Source organism: Phaethon aethereus (assembly GCF_964289735.1).
Source record: "Phaethon aethereus genome assembly, chromosome: 7".
Taxonomy (NCBI): domain Eukaryota; kingdom Metazoa; phylum Chordata; class Aves; order Phaethontiformes; family Phaethontidae; genus Phaethon; species Phaethon aethereus.
In genome coordinates, this window is record NC_138583.1 from 35,016,105 (window position 1) to 35,028,878 (window position 12,774).

At 43.7% G+C, this 12,774-nt stretch overlaps 1 protein-coding gene across 1 annotated transcript in view; it reads left to right on the forward strand.

The window, feature by feature from the left end:
• Positions 1–11,977, forward strand: part of GRK5 (G protein-coupled receptor kinase 5) — a gene marked incomplete at both ends in the record, with an annotated part of 165,709 nt that extends 153,732 nt beyond the window's left edge. The window contains 4 exons of the mRNA XM_082002444.1: positions 7,460–7,597; positions 9,959–10,096; positions 10,929–11,060; positions 11,879–11,977. Of these exons, the coding sequence (XP_081858570.1) occupies positions 7,460–7,597; positions 9,959–10,096; positions 10,929–11,060; positions 11,879–11,977 (507 nt within the window). The remainder of the gene's footprint in view (positions 1–7,459; positions 7,598–9,958; positions 10,097–10,928; positions 11,061–11,878) is intronic.
• Positions 11,978–12,774: the final 797 nt, after the last annotated feature.

Genomic DNA, 12,774 nt, shown 5'->3' on the forward strand with positions numbered 1-12,774 from the left:
TGCTCAAACAGCCTGCCATCTCTTCTCTAGTAGCATCTCAACTCCCACCAGGTGAGGAGCAGAGTCTGCTGGAGTGGCAGAGGGTTTGTGTGTGTCCTGTTGTTAGCAAGAAATTAAAATGTCACGAGGCAAAAATTATATTCTTGTTGCTTGTTCTGTAGTTAGTTGCAGGCATGAGGCATAATGGAATGAAAGTATACTTTGAAAATAACCAACCCCATGAGAACTTAAAGCTGAGAAGAATTAAATGTAGCACTGATGGGCTAATGCTGGAGATGATCTACCGCTCCCAGAGGAGTAGACAGTGAAAGTCATTATACTGTAGTGGTCATTTTCATCTTCAAGCCATACAGGCTATGGTTTCAGGGAGTCAGGGACCTCAGGAAGTCATCTAGTTCATTCCCTTGCCTTAGGGAATCATGAACTATATGTAAATCATTCCTGACAACTTGATCATTACTGCTTCACTGTCCAGTCACGTCACGTTTATTTGTGCAATAATTTTGGTGGTTTGTTCAAACTCTTAATGGATCCAAAGATAACCCTGTCATTTCTGAGCATTAATGCATTAAAATTACTGCACCCTAAGTCTGGAAGAGCCTTACTTCTGATACTGAGCATGATGGCATTTGTGGTTTTCCATCCAAAAGTCATTTATTTTATCAAGGGATATCTTTAAAAATCCATGATTCAGATATATTTTCTCAAATACTTTTTGCTCTTTATACTGAAAACCAGAACTTTGTTGCTTTGTATCAGCATCTTAACAAGGAAGCAAAAAAGTAATAATTAAGTACCGAGCATGCCTGCAAAATAAAGCATAAAGTTGCAGTACATAAATCCACCTTGAGCCTTCACAAAGATCCAACACAAAAGGCTTTCCTGTAGTGGACCCTTCAGGGCAGAAGTGAGGAACAACATGTTTTCCACCAGGTCTCCTAACCTTCTCTTCAAAGCTTACTTCATGAGCTAATAGCGTCTCCATCAGGAAATATATTGTCTTTATTAATTTAGCCATATAAAACCCTTTAGTGTCACCCCATGTCAACCATCCCCTCCTGGATGTTTATGCACTTTGCATTTTTGCAGGCGCATATCATAGCTCCCATTAATCATCATCCATCCCATATTTCCATGTTTCATTTTGTAAGTCATTTCCCATAAATCAGCCCTCATTTTGGACTGAAACAGAGATGAATAATTAGGAACAGGGGCAGCTGGCTTTCTGGGAAGCTCCCCAACCCATAGTTCCCATATAACATAACTGCTTCATGGTGTGTTTTTTCTGTGAAAAAATCCAATCTTTCTAGGAAATGCTCCTTGTTTGTTGTTGTTATGACTTGTACTTCATTGATGCACATGCGTGTTTTCCCTGACAAGTGCAGTCTCACATCCAAAGATGTGACTTGAAGTGCGTTCAAGTCAACAGTATTGGATGGATCCATATTGCTGTGCTCTTTTGTCACTTTGTCAGTGTCCTGGTTGTCTACGTTTCCGGCAGTCTGTCTTCCCTGCCGTTTCTTATTTCTGCAGCTCCCATTTGACTCCACAAAAGGGATCTCTGCTTGGAGAGTGCAAAAAAGATGGAGCCAAACTCTTGGTGCCCAGTAACAGGACAGGAGGCAATAGCACAAACTGACACACAGGAGGGTCCCTCTGAACATCAGGATACACTTTTCCATGGGGAAGGTAGTCAAATACTGGAATAGGTTGCCCAGAGAGGCTGTGGAGTCTCCACACTTGGAGATACCCAAAACCCAACTGGACATGGCCTTGAACAACCTGCTTTAGGTGACTCTTCTTTGAGCAGAGCGATTGGACCAGACAATCTCCAGAGATGCCTTCCAGCCTCAGCTATTCTATGATTCTGAGCTCCATTCGGTTCTCAAAGTGCCTCCCCAATCAACTTTTCTCCCTAAAAGCAATTTTTTCTCTTCCTCACTCACCACCAGAAACTCTGTCATCATACTGCTACTACTCCTGCCTGGTTTCATCCCCGCTTTCTGCTTTCATCCGTGGAAACCAACTTGTTCACACATTATGACACCTTAAAGTTTATCAGTGCTGCCTGAGAATAACTGCTCTTTCATCTATCTTGAGAGGCACCTCACACACATGAATCTGCTCTTCAAATGATTATCATTGCTACTGCTAATAATAATAAATAATGATAAATAATAAGTCTTCTGTAGTGAGCCTTTGCAATAAGCTTAATTGTCACCCATGCCTGAGAGAGTTTTGACTCTTCAGTTGGCCAGACTGGGCTGTGATTTCCTAAGCATAAGCAGTGCAATATACAGCATGAGCAGTGCAATACACAGCCATTTATGTCATTCTGGCATCATCAGTTCCCACACCACTGTCTTGTCTCATCTAGTAATTGAGAGGTGATCATAGTATTACTTTTTTATAGAAGTCTCTAAAAATTGTTTAAAATAGTATGTTTATTTCTGTTTCAGGGTTGAAATTTATCTAGGTGATCCCTTAAACTATTTGATCAGCTGGGTTAATGGAAGTGGTTTTACCATTCCCCTTTTTGCCTTTCATGAGCAGCAATTTTTGCACCCTTACCCTACAAATTTTCTCTCACTCCTATAATTTTAGGACTAACATCTTAGAATTTGGAGTTATTTATTACATGGCAAGAACTGGGTATGAACTGACTGATCACATGAAGATAAATAAAGCAGCTCTTTGGGGACTGTTGGCTTTTTTTAGCAATCCTCAAAACAGTCGTTTCTTTTTGTAAAGGAAGCAAAACAAAGTCATGGAAAAAGTCTCAGACATTGTAGAGTTTGAATCCCCAGTGGGGATCAAATGAGTGACATGAAAGTATCAGAGAGTTCTTTATATCAAGAAAAAGATCTTAATGTAACTTCACCACTGCTACTCAAGACTCTTCTCTGAAAATCCTATTCTACTCACACTTTGCTAATAACTCTGTAGACCAAATCCTGCCCTCATTTACACACATCCAGTGTCATCTGGAGCTTTTGTTACCAGAACATAAAGCTCTGCTGCTTGGTATCAACTTCATGATGGTTGGATGGTCTAAGCCATCTTCAGATCTGAAGCTCTGTGAATTCTCCATAGGCTTTGGCTGCAGAATTACACTTAAATTATGTTTGACTGGGTCATTTGTACTGCTGTCCCAGGAGGGCTTGTCATCAGTCTGATGTAGGTGCTTTTGTTCTGCTCTCTATTCATGTTAAATACATGCTTTGAAACTGATTTAAACTACAGTGTAGACATGATTCAAAACATACAGCTGTTATCTCCGATTTCTTTTCCTGGTCAGATTCCGAAATGGGATGCATATTTCAGGCTATTACGCAGGTTTACTATTGCAGAAAGCTGCTAGGGCTGTAGGAAATGGTAGATTCATTATTCCTTGGAGAAAGGAAGGACTTTCCCTTCTGGAAAACAGTCTAGTCCATGCTATCTCTTGATATCCACAACAGAAGCCAGGAGAAGTGTGTGGTTTCACCTGTTGCCATCGCTAGAGCTGGCTGGAGCTGCAGCATACCAAATTCCATGAGTTTCTTATTTTTTTCTCCATTGGGACTCTCCTCAAGAGGCAGGCAGCTTCTTCCCTGCAGCAAGGCTTTGCAGGAGAATCCTCTCCTTTCTGTGATCTTTCAGTCCCAGCCTATTCCCAGTGGCCTGTTCCCTTTTGTGTCTTTCAGCCTGTAGTGGCCAGCCACCCACGACCAACTGCATTCATGCTCCAGAGACTTCCTTCTTGCATCTGAGGTTACTGAATACTCCCTTGTTTATCAGAGAGGAGCCCAGGAATTCCCAGACAGCCTCTTTCTGTCCTCAACTACCCTATCCTCTGACCACACACTCCAAACAACTTCTAACATTTACAGCCCAGCAAGGGTAAATTCCCAGACTAGATTGGTCTTCCCACTTAGTCCAGAGGCAGGAGAACTACTGGCTCCACAGACAGGAAAGTAACCTCCTTTCTTCCCTTCACAGCTGACTTGTAGAGCAGAAACTGTAGAGGGCTCCTTTATCATCTACAGGCAAGTCCAAATCTACCCCTTCCTACTACAACTTGCTTCTCAGCAGCACTGTTCCTGAAAGCTTCAAGGTATCATTTCCAAAAGTATAGCAGAGGCACTAGTAGTAAAAGTGGTCTTTACGGCTTCAGATTCTTCTTTCCAGCTGTTAGGGAAGTCCTCTCAACATAAGAATAGAAGATCAAAAGAACTTCTGTCTTCTCTGCCCCACCACAACAGAGAAAACCAGATATTGGCCGGAAATTCCAAATCAATCTTCTTCACGTAGGCTAAATCCATATGCCTGTTGGGATTTAAAAAAAGAAAAAAAAAAAAAACCAACACCAAAAACACCACAACAAAAAGCATTGCCTCAAGACCATGAGAGCTCAAAGTCTCATGCAAGGATTTGAAAGCAAAACATCCCTCTCTCGTTCTACCCAGGGAAAGCAAGCTCCAGAGAACTGCCCTCAGAAAGACCTTTTCCTATGAGTGGGATCAATATGGTGCTGTATCAGGTGAATCTACGTGCTCAGAGGATGGAAAGTCATAGAGATGTTTCTTCAAGTTTTTATCCTTCTATGAACCAGCCAGGCGTGGTGACAAGTCAGACCAGATGTCACCACCAAGACAGAGCCTGAGCAAACTGTGAGGAAGAAAGGGACGTTGCTAGCTGGAAGCTGGAAGTTGCTGTTGTGGCCAGAACGACCAGCTTTCCCTCCATCCCTCAATCCATACAGTCTCTTCTGGCTATTGCTGCTGCTACTGCTGAGGCAGAAAGAACTGTGCAGAAAACTCTTCTTTTATGTCCCACAAACCCCTTCACCACCTCTTCTTGCTGCTCGGCCTTTGCCAGTGTAGCTTTGCTCAGGACTGTCTGGAGGATGGTCTCTGCATACATGGGTACACTGATTGCCACAGCCATTTGCTGTCTCAGGCTGGAGACGAGGCCCCTAACATGAAAACGCAGAACTGAGGAGGCTGTGGAAGTCGGATAAGAAAACCACTGACGCCCAGGGGCAGCAGAGCATTCAGAGAAACCTAAAGAGCTGTGACCCTGTAAACCCGTGATAAGGGCAAGAAAACCCAGCTCTTAGGCAGACACCAGAGGAAAGATTACCAACCTCACATTAGCAACAAACAGCTCTTTCAAGGTTCCTCCTTACTGAGATGATGTGGCTGAGACAGCAACACAACCAGAGGGTACTGGGGCGTACTCCGAGCTGGAAAAGCAACACCTCCAGACAGCCTTGCCTTAGCAGGGAAGCTGTCTGGCTCCCCATTCCCAACATCCTGCAGGGCTGCACCTGCTTGTTTACCTGATCTCCTGAAACACTTCTTTTCCCCCCCGAGCCCCCCAGAGCTATTGGCCTCCTGCTCTGCCAGGGGAGCCCCCGGCAGGCGCTGCCCGGTACCGCTCAGTTTGCTGACTGCCCTGGCCGTCAGGTACAGGGCCTTATCCGGGGGAGCTCCCGGGGGCTCGGTCCCTCCACCGACTCAGGTGCTCACAGAACCCAAACCACCCCTCCGTCCTGCATGGGCGCCGAGTCCCCGTGGCAATGCAGTTCCAGGGAGCTTTGCTAATCATTTCAGTGCGATGGGTCTGCATAGCCCACCTGGGGCGGGGGCGAGGGGACATGGCTGCTTTTCAGCTCCTGCTTTGGACCAAAGCTGGAGACGGAAGAGAAGGTGAGGCGTGAACCTTTCCCTTCCCGGGGCATCCAGAACCGGCCTCCTCCTGCCGCGAGAAGCGCTAAGGCCGCTGCCTCCCCGGGATCCTTCCCCGAGGGTCGCATAACGCCTCGCCGCCCCCGGCCGGGCCCCGCCGCCGCCCCGGCCGGGCCCCGCCACCGCCCCGGCCGCGCCGCGCTGCCCGGCCGCGCCGCCCTTTCCTCTGCTGCCCCCCGGCGGCCCCAGGCGCGCTCGGCAGCCGCGCTCCCCTCCGCCGGGGCCGCATCCCCCTCTTGCCCCTCTCCCTTCCTTCCCTTCCCCAGCCGGCGGTGGGGGTAGCGGTGGGGCCAGCTGCCGCCGCACAGCCTTGGTGTCAATGCAGGATGACTCAGCCCCTTCCTTCAGCAGTTTAGAAATGAGGGTACCAAAAGCGCTGAGCGGTGGGGTGTCTGCCTGGCTGCGCGCCCAGCTCCTGTGGAAGAGGGCTGGTGTTCTTATTTCCTCCTTGATGCTGCAGTGTAAGTACCTAGTCTTTTCCCACAGAGTGGAGACTCCAGCAAAGCTACCCTTGGCTGTTTCCAATGCATGCTTAGTTCTCTGTTGTACTAAGGCATATGTTATGCATCATTTTAACACCAGTTGAAATCTCTGGGCAGATTATGGTGAGTTTGGAGTTATATTTTCCCTCCTCTATCGAAGCATCATGCAGGCTTCCTCAAAGATGAGTACAAGGAAAAAAGGAAACAAATTTGTGAACCTTCACTTTTCAGCAGACTGCCTGAAGTCTGTGGTACATTTAGAAAGGTTCCTGTCCCAAGTGATAGTCTTTTTGTCATTTGCATGCTGAGCTCTGCCTCTCTTCAACTGTTTAGATGTTTAGATGTGATCTCTTAAGACATTGATTTAGCCTACTTGATTCTATGCATATGATTTAAAAGAAGAGGCATTTTGGTGAAATTTTGGCTACATGTCTCCTCATCCCTCAACTAGTCTGTGCCAGAATTGTTCTTCCATTGAACTGTTCTCTTGCAGATCAATTAAACCATCCATACAAGGTCTTCCAGGACCTACACCCCCTGTGTTTGTGTTCATGGACATTGCTTATCTAATAGACCAAGAATGCTGAGTACAGTTAGTGTCCATTGCTCCATTACAGGTACCCAGGAAACAGGCAGGACTTGCTGTAGCAGGTAGAGGTGGTGCATTGCCCTTCTCTGAAAACAAACAAGGCTGAACTGAGGATGGTTACCCATACTGGCTCCATGAACAAACCCCCCCTCCTTGAGTTCAGCAGAGATAAGTCCCTGAGCACAAAGTGTTGCTTCAGTGTGTCATGTGATGTACTGAAATATATGGCAACGCGTGGAGGGAAATACAGTTTGGTAGTGAAGTCATTAAGCCTGAGCAACAAGGGAAAATTATTCTTACAAGAGTAACAATTAAAAAAAAGAACTGAGAAACAGCACGTGGGACTTATGAATATGCATCTATATATGTTATTAGGGTATGTCAGAGCTCTTCTTGAAAGCATTCACTGAATGTAAGCAGAAGCAGCGGTCTCTATTTTGACTGTAAACAGTGTACAGCAAGTAATTTTCAAAGGGTTTCACCAGCATGTAGAACAGTGCAGTCCTAATCCATTTAACTTTTTCCATTAAGTAACAGCAATTACAGTTCCCCTCTGTACTTCTGTCTGGGCACATTCAAAACCAACTGGACAAAAAATATCTTTGTGGAGCTCTGGCTTTTCTGACATCCTTACAATTCCTCTTGGCATGTTTCAGCTCCTCACCAAAGAGGTGAAGCAGCGGCTAGGATGTCAAGGGGAAGGTGCAGCAGAAGTGAAGAGGCACCCCTTTTTCAAGAGCATGAATTTCAAGCGGTTAGAAGCGGGAATGCTGGATCCTCCCTTTGTCCCTGATGTAAGTACGATAGTAAGAACTCCCAGTGGCCTCTTTGTTTCTAAAATAACTTCTCTTTGTAGAGCTATCATCACTCTGCATGGGTAGCTGCCCCAGGAAGATGAGATAAGTGGTAGGGCTGGAGTGGGAAGGCTGGGAGGAAGAGGAGAACTGCTCTGTAGATGTGTGCATGCAGGGTGGTAACCTGGGGCTTGATTCTTTCCCACTCACTTTACCACAGTCTTCCTGTGTGACACTGGAGGCACTACTTGATCTGTTCATGCCTCAGTGCCCAAATTTTAAACTGGGAAACTTTTATTCCCTTATCCATGGCAGTAGTGTGAGAATAAGTACACTCGGGACCAGGTGGTGCTTGGAACAATCAGCAATGAAAGCCACATGTATGCATACAGATGTATAGATATGCTGAGGTGATAACAGAATTACAAAGTCCAAAGCTCTACAGAACTGAGGAATGGACTGGATCATCATGAAAACAGGGATTTGTTACAGAGAGTCTGAACCAGGTTCAGATATCAAGTGTCACCTCAAGCAGAGGAGGTGACTTGGACCTCAGAGAGCATTTTGAACTTGGTAGTGTTCATGGGGCGCAGAACCCAGCACTGAGTCCTTACTCAGGTTTACACACCAGTCTTGAACACACTGAAAGTCTTTGTTGCATTGGCAAGAACAAAACTTTTTCTACCCTTTTGCGGTATCCATCTCTACCCCAGTGCACAGAGTTATCTGATTATTTTCCTCCTGCAGGGCTCTCTTTCTGGCTGGACCCTCCATCCTTAAAGTTCCCATATGGTTCTAAGTAAACACTGCCATTTTAACGTATTAAGGAAAGTAACATCTTGGCAGCTTTCATTCACATTGCTGCAAACTCAACCAAACCAAAGTGGTTTGAACGCTACAAAAGTTTACTTTAGCTGCTCTGGTTTTGCTTTACATTTTACTATGTGGCCTAGTTATTCCTGCCAATTAGCCCATGGTGTTACGACCTGCTTTAGTGGGAAGAAATAGGAGACAAGCTACTATTTCTTTCTGATGTAGAAAATTAGAAAATTCTGGGCTCAAATTTGGGATCCGCCAGAGTGTATTAAAAGCTTAACTGTGGCATGTAAGGCCTAGAAGGCACCTCTTATAAGACATATTTGCTAAAGTAGAGGCACATAAATTTTTATGGCTATTTATTGGGAACTCAAGAGCTGTCCCTAATTTAATTTTTTTGGCACTTCATCCATAGATTTCCAAGTCTTTACTGAAGGCAGCTGAATCACCCAAAGCTGTATAGCCAATGGCAGAGATTGTAATCCAACCCATGTCTTTCCGTCCTCTTCTAGACTACTCTGTCTCCACAAAAATCTTGTGGATTGCAGCCATCAGGAATGCAGAGGGACACAGCCTCCAGCAAGTAGGACTTCCGTCAGGAATCAGCTTGATTTGTTTGGTCATACTGCTCAGATCTAGAAAAAATACTGCACAGTTGGACCCCTGGTCTGTGCAGTTATGGTACCATGTGTAGACAGTAGGATTCAACACGTGCTTGAGTTTAGCAGGTCAGGCTAGTCCCACAAGCCACCCCTCAATTACTCCTGTGCATCAAAGGGTAACTGTGTGGTTGATGGGCACATCAGATGACCATGCTATGACAGGTAGCCAGTGATGACTATTTCTGCTTTCTGTGGCTGGCTGCTGGAATATAAGCTAAAAGCAGTGTCACTGCAAAGAGTCCTGTCTGTCATCCCTGAAAATTAAGCAGTTTAAAAAGGTAAAGCCATTTGGCTATTTGTTTGAAGAAAGGCAGCCAAGTTAAAAGAGTTAATAGAGGTGATTCTGGACAGCTTCCAGCAGCTGAGCTATTAATAAAAACAATGGAAAAATGCCAAACCTCTTCCATCTTCTTTAGCAATTAGTATACATTCCTTTAAACTTTTAAGCTCCAAACTCCACAGCTACCTGAGCAGAAGGACACTTCTACTTGAGGTCCCTATTCAAGGCTGTCTCCAGTGTGTCACTCATAAACATTCTGGTTTTCTCTTGTTCCCTCTCTAAAAGAAAAGACTACTGAAGGATTGGATTTTTGTTTTCTTTATCTTTCTGTCCTTTTTCCCTCACCTCTTAGCTATATGCTACATGGATGAGTAAAACCCACTTTGGCTACCCTGATGCTTTAAGGACTTCAAAGTGGGAAGCTTAACATGCTTAAAGCGGAGTCAACCTTTGATGATAAACATGCGGGCAGAGCAAGTCTAGAGAAGCAGGACGCAGATAGTCACTTGTTGTTAGGCATTCTCACTTGACTGAATCTGTGAATGAAAGCACATGGTCAGACTCAGAACTATTTTTTCTCTTGCTCTTTTTCTGCTGAGATAGCCCAGAGCAGTATACTGCAAGGATGTGTTAGACATTGAGCAATTCTCCACAGTGAAAGGAGTTAACCTGGACCAAACAGATGATGATTTCTATTCCAAGTTTTCCACAGGATCAGTGTCTATTCCATGGCAAAATGAGGTAAGGATGTATGATAGTAAAATTACTCCAATAAAATCCCTAACACAGATGGTTTAAGAGGAGGTGTATATTTCCAGTAATACATAGCTATTGGATAACTTGCCAGACTCTAATGCTTTCATAAGTTACAAATGGCCTCTTTCAAGATCTATAATGTACCACAGATGTCAGGTTCAGGTGACTGCATCTGTTGGCTCTGCGTATTTATGTAAATTGGCAAGGATCCTACTGTACTACCTTCTCCTGTATTTCTGCAAAGGTGTTTCGACAGCAGCTCTGAGGAACTTCCGAGGGATGGCTGGAAGCCCTAATGGGAGGCTCCCCCATTGGTGATCCTGATTTCACCCATTGTCTTGTAGCTGCAGCAGATCCCAGCTGCAGCAGTTGACTCTGGACCTTGAATGGCTCCAGGGTTTCCAGATCTGGGTCTTTGTTTCTGTTTGGTATCAAAACAGAGCCAACGGTGGATTTCATAATCTAACTGTGGATCAAACAGCAGATCCACTTGGGCAGGGGGTGGTAATAACTGGGATTTTGTGAGTCTGCCTGTCTTTACCCAATATTCTCCACTGTCCTAAAGAAAAGAACAGAAAGCTTTACGAGGCGACTTCTAAGATGATTGACGTGCAAACATGCAGAGCATACTCAGCCTCTCTTTTTCATACATCCCATTTACCTTCCATAGCCACCAGCAGGAATTCAGCTGTTAACTCTCCTAACATGTAGCTCAAGCTGCTGGTACTGATCCTGACTTTGAACAACCTAGAGCTACTGGAATATGTTTAATGCAGATGTATAATTTCTTTTTTTCTTTCTTATGGTATTCCACTAGATGATAGAAACAGAGTGTTTCAAAGAACTGAATGTATTTGGACCAAATGGTACTATTTCACCAGACCTAAACAAAAGCTACCCCCCAGAGCCACCCAAGAAAGGATTGCTACAGAGGATATTTAAACGACAGGTGAGATCTTTTATGACTAAGACAAGGAACCTCCCATAGATGCCTGGTGTCACAGCCATGTTCTGGTGATATTTTTGTAGGACAAAGACAGTACGTCTTAGGGAGGCCTTGTTGTCACAGTTACCTGGTAATTTCCTGACCAATATTGCCTATCCGAGGTTTCCCATCTACCTTTTGTGATTTTTTTACCACTAGAAGTTCCAGCATTTTTCATCAGCTTTGTTTCCGGTGGTTGAAAACTTCTTACCCAAACTATTTTTCAGTGGTATGCTGAAATGCCTTTTGAAATTATTATATGGTTTTGATAAGTTCCTTGTGAAACCCCTTCATTTATGTGTTAAATAAAAAAAGGAAATGCAAATGTTGAGTGAGGTATTCATGGCAGGAGACCAAGACACTAGAGAAGAGAGCAGACCAGAGAATATGCGACATACAGCTTTCATGAGGCACCATACCACCATTTGCAAATCTAGATAACATTCTTAGACCGATCTATTTCTGTAGGGTTAAAACTATGCCTGAGCATTGGCAGGTATCCTCTGTATTAGTCAGATTTAGCAGATACTGACATTCTGCAGTGAATTGATTTGGAGCTCAAGTGAGTCTTCTTTGCTGCACTCCCCAAGAACAGACATGGTCCTCCTGACGTAGAGAGAATACAGGTAAGAACGTGAAGAATATTTTACATCCAAAGATCTTCAAACAAAAATCTTGCAGTCCAGTCAGTATGTTGTCACCATGAAATGAACAATGTTGGACTAAAAGAAAGCATGGCATATTTGTGGAATCTAATTGTCATTGTCTTCCTCTTTCTACAGCATCAGAACAATTCAAAGAGTTCTCCAAATTCAAAGGCCAATTTAAATCATCACATAAATTCAAATCACGTAAGTTCAAACTCCACGGGAAGCAGCTAGTTCCAGCTCAGTTTTATGAAACAACATGTTGCATCCTTCCACTATAATCTATGGATGAGAGAGCCTCCACCGTTGAGTGAAAAAAAAAAAGGATCTCCCAAAAATGGAAATTTTCTATCCATTCCTTCCAGTGGAGCCTCGCATTTTAAGAAGAATTTTCCACTCAGGTCTGTTTTTGGAGGTGGCACTCAAGACTGTGTGAATCAAATTTGTCTATTTAGAACATTGCAATAGAAATTCAATGAACATGACTACTTGCACGTATTTAAATAGCATCATACTAGAACTGAATTTTGTCTTTATTATTTTTAAAAAAAAGTTTTGTAAATTTCTCTATTGTCTCAGTTTACATTTTGTACATTTGTATTTAAATGAAAGTCAGACTTTGGAGGTGTATATTTTCCAAGCAGCAGCTGTAAAGCCATGTGTTTTAAGACATTTTTTTAAAAGAAAAAGAAATGTGACTCAAGACTTCCAGAGCCGCAAACGAGAAATCATTCTTTTTAGTAATTCTAGAAAATTATTCATAAATCACTTTATCAGACTGGGTTTTATTGACATGCATTTTTATGGAACAGTTTATTCTTAATTATTCTACATCTGTATATTTGGTTTACAGCAACACTGCATACATTTCTCCTCTTCATTAGTTTGTAATGTCTCGCATTAAATGCTAAAAGACAAGATTTTGATGCATTCAAGAATGCTACTTGCTATGCCTAAGGTTTGTGATGTCATGGGACCAGCACAGCTGAGATTTGCACTTACTTACATTGTTAGCTCATCAAAAACTTTCT